The sequence below is a fragment of the Scyliorhinus canicula genome, chromosome 16 (assembly GCF_902713615.1).
Source record: "Scyliorhinus canicula chromosome 16, sScyCan1.1, whole genome shotgun sequence".
Lineage (NCBI taxonomy): Eukaryota > Metazoa > Chordata > Chondrichthyes > Carcharhiniformes > Scyliorhinidae > Scyliorhinus > Scyliorhinus canicula.
The window spans coordinates 5607074-5622478 of record NC_052161.1 but is presented as its reverse complement, the minus strand read 5'-3'; the positions used below and the strand labels follow the sequence as shown (position 1 = coordinate 5622478).

The following is a 15405-nucleotide window of genomic DNA, read 5'->3' as shown; positions in this document are numbered from 1 at the left end:
GAGAGACAGACACAGAGAGAGACAGACAGAGAGAGAGACAGACAGACAGAGAGACAGACAGACAGAGAGAGAGACAGACAGACAGAGAGAGAGACAGAGAGAGAGAGACAGACAGAGAGAGAGAGACATAGAGAGAGAGAGAGAGACAGAGAGACAGACAGACAGACAGAGAGCGAGAGAGAGACATAGAGAGAGAGAGAGAGAGAGACAGACAGAGAGAGAGAGACAGAGAGAGAGAGAGAGAGAGAGACAGAGAGAGAGACAGACAAAGAGAGAGACACAGAGACAGAGAGACAGACAGAGAGACAGACAGACAGACAGAGAGCGAGAGAGAGACATAGAGAGAGAGAGAGAGAGAGAGACAGACAGAGAGAGAGACAGAGAGAGAGACAGACAGACAGAGAGAGAGAGACAGAGAGAGAGAGACAGAGAGAGAGAGACAGACAAAGAGAGAGACACAGAGACAGAGAGAGAGAGACAGAGAGACAGACAGACAGACAGAGAGCGAGAGAGAGACATAGAGAGAGAGAGAGAGAGAGAGAGACAGAGAGAGAGAGAGAGGGAGAGACAGGCAAAGAGAGAGACAGAGAGACAGAGAGAGAGAGTAGTTGAAGATGCGGTGCCTCTGTTCTGCTTTTCCGCTCTAACTGGCTGCAGCCAGCATGGCATAACCCAGCTCAATCTGTCACTAAAGGTTATCACGTGGAGTGACCCTTCCTTTCTATCACCCGGCAACCCCCTTGTGTCCAGCACCTCACGTCTGTGTAATCAATGCACTGCAGCCTCACCCCGCCCCAAACACAAATTCTATTAAACTCATTAACCCATTGCTGCCTCCAGCCTGCGTGTTTTTTGTCTAATATTGTTAACCCATACTGTTGGTGTTAATCAACATTACTCAATGTTATGGGTAAGTAATACATTGTGTGATTCTATTTGTGCCGACAGAGTAAACCTCCCTCTACACTGTCCCCATCAAACACACCCAGGACAGGTACAGCACGGGGTTAGATACAGAGTAATGCTCCCTCTACACTGTCCCCATCAAACACACCCAGGACAGGTACAGCACGGGGTTAGATACAGAGTAAAGCTCCCTCTACACTGTCCCCATCAAACACTCCCAGGACAGGTACAGCACAGGGTTAGATACAGAGTAAAGCTCCCTCTACACTGTCCCCATCAAACACTCCCAGGACAGGTACAGCACGGGGTTAGATACAGAGTAAAGCTCCCTCTACCCTGTCCCCATCAAACACTCCCAGGACAGGTACAGCACGCGGTTGGGTACAGAGCCTGTACTGTACTGTCATCCGCAGGCTGGGGTCATTCCTGGTGTCCCGTTTGCCGTAAGTGATTCCGGGCACATGGGGCAGGGAATAAACCTGTTCATCATGTTCACCAATGCAGTGAGCCATTCCCTTCCCATTGACACAGCCCACTCTGTCTCCTCTCGTTTTTTGCGATGATCAGTCTAACGTTAATGATTGGGCAGTCAGGTGAACGTGCCGGATTCACGGCCGAGTAAAGGGAAATCCTGTGGAATATTGTACAGTGCAGAGATCTCTCGGAATGATAGAATCCTGTAGCGCAGTAGGAGTCCATTTATCCCATTGTGTCTGTGGTTCTTCGACAAATCTGTCCAATTAGTCCCACATTCTCTGTTCTCGCCCATCAATCCTTCAGATTTTTCCTTTTCGAGTATTTATCCAATTCTCCTTTTGAAAGTTATTCCTGAATCTGCTTCCACCGCCCTTCCAGGCAACACCTTCCCAATCACAACAACTCCCTGTGGAAAATAAAAAATTCTCATCTCCCCTTCCATTTACGTTACTGAATTTCTTCAATCAGTGTCTCCGATTACCGACATTCCTGCCACTAGAAACACTTTCTCCTTGTATATCTCTCAAAATAGTTTTCCAATGTTGAACCCCTCGATTAAATCTCACCCTGACCTTCTCTGCTCGAAGGAGAACAATCCCAACTTCTCCAGTCCCTCCACATTAACTCAAGTCCCTCATCCCCGGAACACTCCAGTAAATCTCCGCTCCCTCTCCAGAGCCTTCACATCCCTCTTGAAAGTGTGGTGTCCAGAATTGAAAACAATGCCCCAACTGTGAAACAGGTTTGTTTTAATAATAGTTTCTAATACGGGTTTTATTTTGTAATCCAGGGGCAAAACCAACTACATTAACCTGGGTTCCTTCCTCATTAAGCCAGTGCAGCGGGTTATGAGGTACCCATTGTTGCTCATGGAGCTGCTGAACACGACGCCAGAGTCACACCGTGACAAGAAGCTGCTGGGGGAGGCGCTTCTCGCTGTGAAGGATCTCAATGTTAACATCAATGAGCACAAGCGAAGGAAGGACCTGGGTGAGACTTGCTGTTCCCTTCTGCTTCCTCCTTTCTTTCTCTCTCTCTCTTTTTCACTCCCTCTCTCACTCCATATCCCTTGCTCTCGATCTCGCTGTGTATTAATCTTACATAGAATTTACAGTGCATTCGGCCCATCGAGTCTGCACCGGCCCTTGGAAAGAGCCCCACACTTCCACACTATCCCCTTAACCCAGTAACCCCTCCTAAACTTTCACTAAGAGCAATTAACCTTTTTGGTCACTAAGGGCAATTTATCATGGCCAATCCACTGAACCTGCACATCTTTGGGCTGTGGGAGGAAACCGGAGCACCCGAAGGAAACCCACGCAGACATGGGGAGAACGTGCAGACTCCACACAGACAGTGACCCAAGCCGGGAATCGAACCTGGGACCCTGGAGCTGTGAAGCCACAGTGCTAACCATTGTGCTACCGTGCTGCCCACCTGTGCTACCGTTACTGCCTCCCTTTCTCGCTACCCCTCTCCCCATCTCTCTACTTCCCTCCTCACTCCCCCCCCCCCTCCTTGTCCCCCCTCCTTGCCCCTCCCCTCTGTCCCTCCCGTCTGTCCCCACCTCTCGGTCCTCCCTCTCTCTCTCTCTCTTTCTCTGTCCCCCCCCCACTCCTGTCCCCCCCTCTCTCTTCTCTCTGTCCCCCCTCATTCACTCTCCGTCCCCCTCTCAGGTTGTTAATTTTTCCCTCCCTCTCTCCCCTTTTCTCTCTCTCTCTCTCTCTCTCTCTCTCACTGTTATGGATCCTTCACTGTGTCTCCCTGGTTGTGTTTAAGGGGTTAATGTTTCGCGGCTGCTAACCCAGTGAATCAATAGTTCAAATTCCACAGGTTTGTAAAGTTGAATTTATTTTTTGGGGAATAAAAGGCTGCTCTTGGTAATGGTCCCCATGGAGATATCAGCTTATCGTCAAAAACATAATTGGTTCACTGGTCCTTTAGGGCAGAAACCCGCTGACCCTTCAGTCTGGGCCAGACCCACACCAATGCTTTCTTCACTGAGCTGGCAACTCACTCAAAACTGTTACACTGGGTCACAAAGGAAGAACAAATGGCGACTAAAGTTTGGACATGTTTGTAATGTGGGCATCACTGGCTAGACCAGCATTTATTGCCCATCCCTAATTGCCCTTGAGAAGGTAGTGATCAGCTGCCTTCTAGAGCTGCTGCAGTCCCTGAGGTGTAGGTAAAGCCACTCTGCTGTTAGGGAGGGAGTTCCAGGATTTTGCCCCAGCGACAGTGAAGGAACGGCCGATATATTTCCCAGTCAGGGTGGTGAGTGGTAGATGGTTATGGTTTGAAAGATGTTGTTGAAGGAGCTTTGGTGAGTTCCTACAGTGCATCTTGTGGACAATGCGACTGAAAGTCGGTGGTGGAGGGTTTGAATGTTTGTGGAGGGGGTGCCAATCAATGGGTTGCTTTGTTTATTGCTTTGACCAGCTTCTTGAGTGTTGTTGGAGCTGCACTCATCCAGGCAAGTGGAGAGTATTCCATCGCACACCTGACTTGTCCCTTGTGTAGGTGGTGGACTGGCTTTGGGGGGTCAGGAGGTGAGTTACTCCCCACAGGATTCCTAGCCTCTGACCGGCCCTGGTAGCCACAGTATTAATGTGGCTAGGTCCAGTTCAGTTTCTGACCAATGTTAACCCCAGGATGTTGATTGTGGGGATTCAGCGATGGTAATGCCATTGAATGTTATGGGGGGATGGTTAGATCCTCACTTGTGGGAGATGGTCATTGCCTGGCACTTGTGTGGCGTGAATGTAAGTTGCCACTTGTCAGCCCAAGCCTGGATATTGCATTTGGACATGGACTGCTTCATTATCTGAGGAGTCGCGAATGATGCTGAACATTGTGCAGTCATCCGCAAACATCCCCACTTCTGACCTTATGATAGAAGGGAGGTCATTGATGAAGCAGCTGAAGATGGTTGGGCCTAGGACACTACCCTGAGGAACTCCTGCTGTGATGTCCTAGAGCTGAGATGATTGACCTCCAACCACCACAACCATCTTCTTTGTGCCAGGTATGACTGACCAATAGAGAGTTTTCCCCGATTCCCATTGACTCCAGTTTTGCTGGGACTCCTTGATGCCTCATTCTTTTAAATGCTGCCTTGATGTCAAGGGCAGTCACTCTCACCTCAGCTCTGGCATTCAGCTCTTTTCCCGTACCAGCCTCCCCGGACAGGCGCCGGAATGTGGCGACTAGGGGCTTTTCACAGTAACTTCATTGAAGCCTACTCGTGACAATAAAGCGATTTTCATTTTTTTGTCCATGTTTGAAGCAAGGTTGTAATGAGATCAGGAGCTGAGCGACACTAGGGGAACACTGTACCAGGATTGAGCAGTTCAGACATATCCTGTTGCTGACCTTTCTTCACGGGCTAGACTGGGGGGAGCGGGTTGAGGAGTAGGAACTTATTTGACCAGTCCCACAATGCTCTGGGATCTCTGCTCTCTAAGCCTACCCTCTTAATGATCCCCGATGTTAATCGCTCCGCCATTGATGACCAGGCCTTCAGCTGCCTGAGACTCAAGTTCAGCAATTCCCCCCCTAAATCCCTGGACCACTACCTCGCTTCCCCCTTTCACCTTTAAGATGCTCCCCTTTAACCAAGCTTCTGGTCACCTGTCTGAATATCTCCTGATGTGGTTCAGGGACAGTTTTTATTTGATGATCTCTCCTGTGACGGATCTTCGAATGTTTTAATAAAGAGATACTTGAAATAACTTTCATTTCTATACCGTCTTTGCACGACTTCAGGCCCCAGAAGTGGTTTTGGGCCAATGATGTACCAGTGAAGTGTAGTCACTGTAGTAATGTAAGGAACGCGAGAGCCAATTTTCACACAGCAAGATCCCATAATTCGGATAATCTGTTTATTATTTTAAGAGATGGTGATTGGGAAATAAATATTGTGAATGGGTGAACTCTCCTGCTCTGTTTCCATTGGTACCGTGAGATTTCTCCTACCCACCCCAGAGCACAGGCAGGTTGAAAGTTCTGTATCGAGGCAAGTTGTCGTTGTTGATTGTCCTGTGTCCCTGTGCAGTTCTGAAGTATCGGAAAGGAGATGAGGACTCACTGATCGACAAGATCTCGAAACTCAGCATGCACTCCATCATCAAGAAATCCAACAGGGTTAGCAGTCACCTCAAGCACCTGACGGGTTTCGCCCCCCAGGTAAGAGAATTGGGGTGGGGGTGGGTGGGTGCGAATGGATGGAGGGAGTGGGGGAGTCGAGGGGGGAAGGGAGGGGGGGAGAGTAGAGTGAGTGGGGAAATAGAGTGGAGACAGCAGAAGGGGATGGGACAAGTAGAGGGTGTGGGAGGGTAGAGATGAGGGGGGGGAGTAGATGGAGGTGGGGAGGATATAGGGTAAAGGGAGGAGGGAAGGTAGATGAAGGTGTGGAAATAGAGGGAGTGGGATGGGATGGAGGAGGGAGGTTAGATGTAGTAAGGCGTAGATGGAGTTGGGGGGGAGATAGAGGAAGAGTAGATAGAGTAAGGGAGGGGAGGAAGAATTGGTACTGGTTCTATGTGGAAATAAGCAGCCAATGTAGAAATACTTATTTGTGTGTGTACATAGGAACTTGGCCTTTGAGTTGTTCAATTTCAAAGGGAGTTCAGAGGTGACACGGTTACTTGCTGTATTTTGCAATCAGCTGTGTGTTCAGAAGTTCCAATCTCTGTGGCTTCTCATCAACTTCCCATTTCCCACCATTTAGAAAATGCTCTTTTTGGATGCATGATTGAAACATCTTTTCTCTTTCAGATCAAGGATGAGGCGTTTGAGGAGGCGGAGAGGAGGTTTCGAGAACAGGAGCGGCTCATTAAATCCTTCATCAGAGATCTGTCTCTGTATTTGCAACATGTCCGGGTGAGTGGGTCGCACATTCTCGCTGACACAGGGCCGGAGCCAATGGCTGCAGTCAGCAGCTGGGGTGTCATTGGCCTCAGTGCCTTGGGCTAAGGGGTGGGGAGGGTACGCTATCCTTGCAAGTACCTGTGCATGGGTGGCTGGTAACCAACTTGGGGGGTGTTAAGGGGCGGAAAGGAATTGTCGGGGAGGAGTTTGAGGATGGACAGGGATTGTTGGGAAGGAGATTGTCGGGAAGGAGTTTCGTGGACCGTTGGGGAATGTTGGGAAGGTGTTTAGGGCACGGCAGGAATTGTTGGGGAAGAGTTTAGGGGATGGACCAGGGAATGTTGGGGAAGAGTTTAGGGGATGGACCAGGGATTGTTGGGGAGGAGTTTAGGGGATGGACCAGGGATTGTTGGGGAGGGGTTTAGGGGATGGACAGGGATTGTTGGGGAGGAGTTTAGGGGAATAACGGGGATTGTTGGGGAGGAGTTTAGGGGATGGACAGGCATTGTTGGGGAGGAGTTTAGGTGAATAATGGGGATTGTTGGGGAGGAGTTAAGGGGACGGCAGGAATTGTTGGGGAGGAGTTTAGGGGAATAACGGGGATTGTTGGGGAAGAGTTCAGGGGATGGACAGGGATTCCTTTCTGTTGTCTCAGCCTTATTCTCAGCTCTGTCTGTCTCCACCAAACAGTGCTCTGTTCTGTACATTTAACCTCTGACATCTTGGAAACCTCTCTTCATTTCTCTAGTTTCCTTAACTAGCTGCTCTTCAGACCTCTGCACTTGTTTTCCTAACTATTACTCCATGGTATGGCTTTTCTTCCAGCAAAGCTGAAAGAGAAATTCCCTCTCTATCCTTCTAAGCCAACTGCTTCTCGCAGAGCTGTGAGAGCTGCCTTCTTTCTCACTACCCATCTCCCAATTGTAATCAAATTAGCCAAACTAAAACTTAAAACCTTCTCTACCTTACAAGACCCCCAGTTGCTAAGCAGTGGCCACGTACCGCTGTATTTATTCTTCACACTGTAGCCCTCTCTAAGCACAATAGCGACGCAATTGGAACTTAACCATGCCTCACACATGCAAAACACCTTTGTCCAGCATGAATCTAACTATAGGGTTTACCCTTCCAGACACAGAAACATTAAATTAAACCCACTTAAAACTACACCTTATTTCTAATGTTTACCAATACAAATATAAACCTCTTAAAACTACCTTTATTTTTCTAACAGTTCCGCGAACCCGGGTCAAACTGGGAGCTGACTGTGTTTCTCTCCTGTAATAGGAATCAGTGTCAGTGAAGGTGCTGGTGGCAATGAGCATCCTGGACATGTACGGGGAGAAGAATCATTCAGACCTGGAGACTTTCCAGCGAGCACATCGATTCATCAGTGACAACCTCTTCACCAACTTTGTGAGTGATTGCCAAAGTGTCGGTGATAGTGAGTCAGCCTTTAATGTCGGGTGTGTAAATAAAAAGTAGCTGCTTTCGCTGTCACAGATGTCAGGACGTTGGCAGAAGAACCAGAGAGGGAGGGATGGACATTCTTTCTAATTGTACACAGCGGTTCGTTGTGATCTCGAACGCGCTGTCTGAACGGGAAGCAGGTGAACATTTGAAAAGGAGGGGGCTGCAGGACTATGGTGACAGAGCGGGGAGAGAGTGGCGCCGGTTGGAGCTAGCACAGGGCACGATCGGCTGAATGGCCTCCCCCTGTGCTGACCAATCCTCCGAGTCTCCCTCACTTACAGAGCGGGAGCAGAATTTTCCAGATCTTCTTTTCCCCTGTGGGGCAGGAGCTGGTGCTCCGGGAGGGAGTGGCCAGATGTTCCTCCCCAGTTGCTATTGTTGTATCTTCTCTCCCCGTTCCCTATTATCTTAAGATGCTGGACTAGAGCCAGGATTTTGGTCCCTTCAGCCCAGTCCATCCTTCCTCACATCCTGGTCTCGACCCGGGAAATCGGAGCGTCGCGGCTTCAGTGCCAACCTGGGGGGCTGTGCGCAGCGGAGATCCCAGGGTGATGTGGGTCTGCCTTGTTAAGTAATGGGTTAAGAAACATTGCAATTAGTTGTCTCATTTATGTTAAGTGTTCAATGATTGTCTCATTTATGTTAAGTGTTCAATGATTGACACTGATACGTAAAGGGGCTTCAGGTGGACTCTGGAGCTTATGATGATCTGTAGAGATCTGTGCAGAGTGAGTTTGAACCGTTAAAGGTGTGTTGGTGGAAAAGGAGCTGAACTCTTGCCTCTTCAAACCACAGCATCTAGTCCATTTAACATGCCTAACCCAGAACAATTCACGCCCTAATCCCGTCAAGGTCAGTCCAGACTGAGAACTTGCCCCGAGACCTCCCAGATCTGCCGGACCCTCCTCGCACGTAGAATGAGCTGTTAACCAACTCAACATTCAACGTTCTGTTCCCACAAATGATATTTACGTATCGCCGGTGTCAAGATAAAAGATCAGACCTTTTAAGGAGACATTCGGATTGAAACGTAGACAATAGGAGCAGGAGGAGGCCATTCGGCCCTTCTAGCCCGCTCCTCCATTCATTATGATTGCAACAGGTGATCAAAGGCGTGGTAAACAGACAGGGTTTTGAGGAGAATCTATTTTTGTTTTATAAATTTAGAGTACCCAATTCTTTTTTTTCCAATTAAGGGGCAATTTAGCATGGCCAATCCACCTGCCCTGCACATCTTTGGGTTGTGGGGGTGAAACACAAACAAACACGGGGAGAATGTGCAAACTCCACACGGACAGTGACCCAGGGCCGGGATTCGAACCCAGGTCCCTATCGTCGTGTGGCAGTTTATGGAAAAGATTAAAGAAGAGAGATAGGGAGAGGCAGAGGGGTTTAGGGAGGGAATCCCAGAGTTTAGTGCCCCGGAAGCTGAAGGCACGGCCGCCGATGGTGGAGCGATTTGAGTTGAGGAAAGAGTTGGGGCTGCATAGGAGATCTCAGGGGGTTGTAGGGCTGGAGTTAGGGAGGGGCCTGAGGCTCCGGAGGTGATTTTCAAACACGGTTGAGAACGTTTTCCTCAAATTGTTTCCCCGACAGAAAGAGCGAACGGAGACGCTCGTCATGGCTCCCCTCAACCAGCTGTTGGGGATGTGCGCCGGGCCCTACAAGCTGATCATCAAACGTTTCGACAAGCTGCTGGATTATCTTAACTGCAAGGAGAGGGCTGAGAAGGTAAAGGACAAAAAGACCCTGGATGAACTGCAGGCCGCCAAGAACAACTACGAGGCGCTCAATGCCCAGCTCCTCGATGAACTGCCAAAGTTTCATAAGAGCGCGGACGAACTCTTCATCAACTCGATGCGAAGCTTTGCTGAGGCTCACCGGGAGTTTGTGGGGCTGACACTGACTGAGCTTCAGCCGCTGTCACAGGTAAACGGGGGAGAGAGTCCTGGTACCTTGGGACACGTCCATGTCTGCTGACCGCCATCGTTAGGGTCACTGAATGGCAGTGTTGGAGAACTCCCTCTGTGGTTACCATTGAGATAAAGGGTGGCCATGGCAGATTGTATAAATGCAGAGATTAAACAAGCATGCAGCAATAGCAAAGATTTGAATGGGGAATTTTATCTTTTGGATAGATTAAAGTAAGCAGATACGCTTTTCTTGGACAGGTAGTGAGTTTCTTGAGTGTGCCCAGGATGGTTTTTGAAACAATCGGCTGGATTCTCCATTTCAGCGGCTAAATACCGGCTCGAATGGAGAATTCGCGGGCGTTTAACGACAAAAAAAATCGGCACCGACCCCATAGCAATTCCAGGGCCGGTGAAGGGCTAGCAGGGGTGCTGGGTAAAACTCTCAGCTTCGGCACCGAGAATGGCCGGGTTCCTGGCTGCGTATAACATGGCGGCAGCTGTGTGTGGGCCCTACCCGTCATCTGTGACCCCACAGACCAACCCCCACCAGTCCCTCCCCCCCAGCCCTCGCGGACGCCCCTCCCCCCCCAGCCCTCGCGGACGCCCCCCCCCCCCCCCCAGTCTGTGGCACGGATCCCGGTCGAGTGTGGCAGCGTTGGACGCAGTCCGCAGCCGCCACACCGAGCTCTGACCACTGAGACCACACGTGTCCCACACGGTCAGGAACTCGGCCAATCAGGGGTGGAACATCGCAGGAGGGCCAGCCCTTGGAAAGAGCACCGTATCAGCCCACGCCTCCATCCTATCCCCGTAACCCCACCTAACCTTTTGGACACTAAGGGCAATTTATCATGGCCAATCCATCTAACCTGCACATCTTTGGACTGTGGGAGGAAACCGGAGCACCCGGAGGAAACCCACGCAGACACGGGGAGAACGTGCAGACTCTGCACAGACAGTGACCCAGCCGGGAATCGAACCTGGGACCCTGGAGCTGTGAGGCAGCAGTGCTAACCACTGTGCCACCGTGCCGTCCTTATGACTGAACATTTTGAAAATATTCAGCTGATTAGAGTGAGGCAGCAGAGTTCAGTAAAGGGCGGGTCATCCTTAATGAACAGGATAGAAACGTTTGAAGAGATGATTAAAGTAATGAGCAGGAGAATGTCTGAAGATGTTGTTCAGATGAATTTACAGCTTTACTCTGTATTTCCCAGCGGGAATCAGTGTGTAACAGTCCAGAGAGATGCTGATAGATTAAGCCTTTCTCTTTATTCTGTATCTGCTGCTGGAAATCACCCCAATTAAATCAACGTTTAACTTCCGCTGATCTCGGGAGAATAACTACGGCTGCTCCTGTCTCCCAACAGAACTGATCCTCTCCTCATTCGAATCACTTTCTCCACATCCTCTACACGATTTCCTTTACTCTGTATCTAACCCCGTGCTGTACCTGTCCTGGGAGTGTTTGATGGGGACAGTGTAGAGGGAGCTTTACTCTGTATCTAACCCCGTGCTGTACCTGTCCTGGGAGTGTTTAATGGGGACAGTGTAGAGGGAGCTTTACTCTGTATCTAACCCCGTGCTGTACCTGTCCTGGGAGTGTTTGATGGGGACAGTGTAGAGGGAGCTTTACTCTGTATCTAACCCCGTGCTGTACCTGTCCTGGGAGTGTTTGATGGGGACAGTGTAGAAGGAGCTTTACTCTGTATCTAACCCCGCGCTGTACCTGTCCTGGGAGTGTTTGTTGGGGACAGTGTAGAGGGAGCTTTACTCTGTATCTAACCCCGTGCTGTACCTGCCCTGGGAGTGTTTGATGGGGACAGTGTAGAGGGAGCTTTACTCTGTATCTAACCCCGTGCTGTACCTGTCCTGGGACTGTTTGATGGGGACAGTGTAGAGGGAGCTTTACTCTGTATCTAACCCCGTGCTGTACCTGTGCTGAGAGTGTTTGATGGGGACAGTGTAGAGGGAGCTTTACTCTGTATCTAACTCAGTGCTGTACCTGTCCTGGGAGTGTTTGATGGGGACAGTGTAGAGGGAGCTTTATTCCTGTTCTGTGCTTTGAGTGGTTGCTGCCGAAGGTGGATGAATGGATGATGTGAGTGTGCAGTGTTTGTTACTGTCTGTGTCTGTCGATTGATCGATGGATGGTTTCTCTGTTACAGTTCATCGCCGTGGTGAGTAAGGACACCAATATTGTGGCCTCATTCCAGGAACAGCATCTCAAAGCCATGCAGTTACTCCAAGTCTTCAGTTTCTTCCCGGACACACTCCCTTCCTCTAGAAAACCGTTTGACCGGAAGAACACGGAACGTCAATCATCCCGACTGCAAATATCAGGAATGGTGAGTTTAGTGTTCTTGTTCTGCGCTATTGTGTGTCTCAAATGTCCTGTTAGTATGATCCAGTCAGCTCTTCCAAAGACTGCATAAGAAATAAGTGCTGGAGGAGACCATTCAGCCCCTCAAGTCCATTCTGTCCTGATAGAAGATGACGGCTGCTCATCTACCTCAGCTTCACCTTACCTCAAACCCGAACCCCTGATCTCAGTTCCTGAAAGATCGGATCAACCTCGACCTTGAGTAAAGTCAGTGACTGAGCAGCGCTGCCCCCTGGGGGAGAGAATGAGTAAAGTCAGTGACTGAGCAGCGCTGCCCCCTGGGGGAGAGAATGAGTAAAGTCAGTGACTGAGCAGCGCTGCCCCCTGGGGGAGAGAATGAGTAAAGTCAGTGACTGAGCAGCGCTGCCCCCTGGGGGAGAGAATGAGTAAAGTCAGTGACTGAGAGAATGAAACAAAAAGACTTGTGTTGATGTCACACTTCCACAATCATCAAACTTCTCCAAGTGCATTACAACCAATAAAATAGAGTTGTGAGCATCAGGTCGGCCAATATGCACACAGCAAGATTGCACAAAGAGAAAGGTGCTGATTATTTTAGTAATGTTGAGGAATAAATATTGGTCAGAAGTCCTCTCCAGCTATTCTTCAAATTCGAGCCAAAGGATCTTTTATATCTGCCCGAGTTTTGCATCTCATCTCATCTGAAACACGGTGGCCGGTTTTTCCGATCCCGGGCTGGGTCGGAGAATCGGTGGGGGGGGGGGGGCGCAAGAATCGGGCCACTCCACTCCAACGCCCGGGCCGCCGATTATCATCCGACCGGGGAATCAGCGGCAATCGCGCCCGCGCAGTCGCTGCCTCACCGGTGCGGCGTTTCTCCGCGCTCAATGGGCCGGATTCCGCTGTGTCCCGCCGGCGGGGACCTCGGAGTTCTGGCTGCGGGGGCCGTCCTGGTGGGGGGGGCCTCCATGGTGGCCAGGCCCGCGATCGGGGCCTACCGACTGGCGGGTGGGCTAATTCCGGGGGGGGGGGGGCTATGTTACTCCACACGGGGCCCCTGTACGGCTCCGCCTAATTGCTCGGGGGCCGGCGCGGAGACGGCAACCCACACGCCGGCTTGCGAGCGCACAGCACTCTGGTGCCGTACTAGCCCCGGGGAAGGGGTGACTGCCTGGGCCTGGAGGGCCGTTGATGCCGGTGTCGCTCGCGCTGGTTTGGCCGCCAGTGTCAACACTTGACTGGGATTTCGGAGAATCCTGACCGCTATGTCTGACACAGCTGTGCCCTTTCCACACCGCACTGGGATGTCATGTCAAGTCCTGGAGTGGGCATTGAACCCAGAACCTTGTGACTCAACAGCAAGGATTGTGTCCACTGAGTCATTGCTATCGCCCAAACTCCCAAGATTCACCGCCCTCCGACTGAGAAAAGCTTCTCCTCAGTTTAACGGCTAACCCCACATCCTGAGGCTAGGCCCTGTATCTCTAGACCTGCCAGCCAGGGGGAATCAACCTCCCAGCATCTAACCGGCCCAACCCTCTTTCATTCTTCTAGCTCCAAGCCTCACTTAATCTTGACCATGCCGTCCTGATAGTCCTGGGTCAACTCAGTGGCCTGGGTTTCCATCTGATCCAACCAGACAACCTGTTAATTTTCCTAACGTGACATAAATGTCGGCCATTTGTCTCCATGAATCCAGTGACGACCAATCCGGATAAAGCTCCATTAATTCCCAGGCGTTTGCAAACGGTTTGATCATTGTGTTGGTTTTTTTCCTTCTCCAAGATCTAAGTGATAAGAAACTAGAAGGAGCGGAGGCAGAGAGAGAGAGAGAGAGAGAGTTAAGGATTCCAGTATGGAAATCACGAAATGCCCAGTGGATGGAACAATAAAAGTAATTAAAAAGCCTAATGGGAAGTTGGGCTTTATCTCGGGTGGGGTGAGGGACGGTGAATTTATGTTTCAGTTAGACAGAACTTTATTGGGGGCCCCTCGGCAGCAATGGTTCAGTGCTGGGCTCCCCACCTTGGGGAGGGGGTAGAACACAGATTCGCGGGCGTGATGCTGGCGATTAAAGGGTTAAATTCTAAGGGCAGGTTTGGATGGACTGACCTGCGATTGACCTGAGTATGGAAGATTGATGCCAATGAAGGAAAGTAAAATGATTTTGAAAAGAATTTGCTACGATCGTAATGAGAAAGTAATTTATTTCTGGTATGGGGGGGTGGGGTCCAAATTAAAGGCAGGAAGGGGGGGGGGGCTGGGGGTCAGAACCTTTAATTGAGAGCCAGGGGTGATGTTGGGAATCTTCACACTTGGGAAATCTGGAACTGGGGAGAATGAATGAGGGTTGGGGGTTGTGGAAATAATATGTCAAAAGTGAGATTAGTAGACAAGCGTGTTCAGCGCAAATCCAGTTAAAATATAGATTGGATTGTGCGAGGGAACAGATTCGGTCAGGTGCCCTCCTTATCGCCTGGAGGTGCCGGTTCGAACACTCAGTCCAATTCCTCGGTCTAACCTTCTGTCTCCGCGTTGCTCTCTGCCTGCAGCAGCCAATGGCCACGTTTCAAACTGATGAACAGCGGGCAGCCTTGCTGGGGAAGTACGAGCCGGATAAACTATTCCAGACAGATCGGAACTTCAACGCTGCTCAGCAACTGGACGTTTCCTTGCTGGAAGGAGACCTGGTCGGGGTGATTAAACAGCAAGATCCCATGGGCAGCCAAAACCGCTGGCTCGTGGACAATGGGGGTACGTACTGCTCGTTGGCACACAGCCCTCAAAAAAGCACTGGCACAGAGATATGTTTGCAGCTTGTCTGTAGTATCAGAGTGAGCCAAACTTGTCACAAAACTCCCCTCTCTGGCCTCCTATCAACCTCCCAGTTGGCTCACTCCACCATTGGCGGCTGTGCTTTTAGTTGTCCAGAACCCCCTTCCTAAGGTTCTCTACCTTCTCTTTCTTTTAAGACATTATGTTGAACCGACCTGACCAAATATCACCTCCCGTGGGAAACGTAGCCTCCATTGCGGTATTGGCACTGGCCTGGCTATCTGGAGACCCAGGGGCCTGGCTATCTGGAGACCCAGGGGCCTGGCTATCTGGAGACCCAGGGGCCTGGCTATCTGGAGACCCAGGGGCCTGGCTATCTGGAGACCCAGGGGCCTGGCTATCTGGAGACCCAGGGGCCTGGCTATCTGGAGACCCAGGGGCCTGGCTATCTGGAGACCCAGGGGCCTGGCTATCTGGAGACCCAGGGGCCTGGCTATCTGGAGACCCAGGGGCCTGGCTATCTGGAGACCCAGGGGCCTGGCTATCTGGAGACCCAGGGGCCTGGCTATCTGGAGACCCAGGGGCCTGGCTATCTGGAGACCCAGGGGCCTGGCTATCTGGAGACCCAGGGGCCTGGCTATCTGG

General features: G+C 50.7%; 1 protein-coding gene across 2 annotated transcripts in view; it reads left to right on the top strand.

Moving 5' to 3' along the window:
* LOC119979564 (dynamin binding protein) overlaps positions 1 to 14945 on the top strand; it is a 55798-nt gene extending 40853 nt beyond the window's left edge. For both annotated transcript variants that reach the window (XM_038821983.1, XM_038821982.1), the window contains 7 exons: positions 2174 to 2373; positions 5441 to 5571; positions 6163 to 6267; positions 7543 to 7671; positions 9325 to 9657; positions 11810 to 11989; positions 14538 to 14945. In XM_038821983.1, the coding sequence (XP_038677911.1) occupies positions 2174 to 2373; positions 5441 to 5571; positions 6163 to 6267; positions 7543 to 7671; positions 9325 to 9657; positions 11810 to 11989; positions 14538 to 14930 (1471 nt within the window). In that variant the 3' untranslated portion in view covers positions 14931 to 14945. The remainder of the gene's footprint in view (positions 1 to 2173; positions 2374 to 5440; positions 5572 to 6162; positions 6268 to 7542; positions 7672 to 9324; positions 9658 to 11809; positions 11990 to 14537) is intronic.
* The last annotated feature ends 460 nt before the right edge of the window (positions 14946 to 15405 follow it).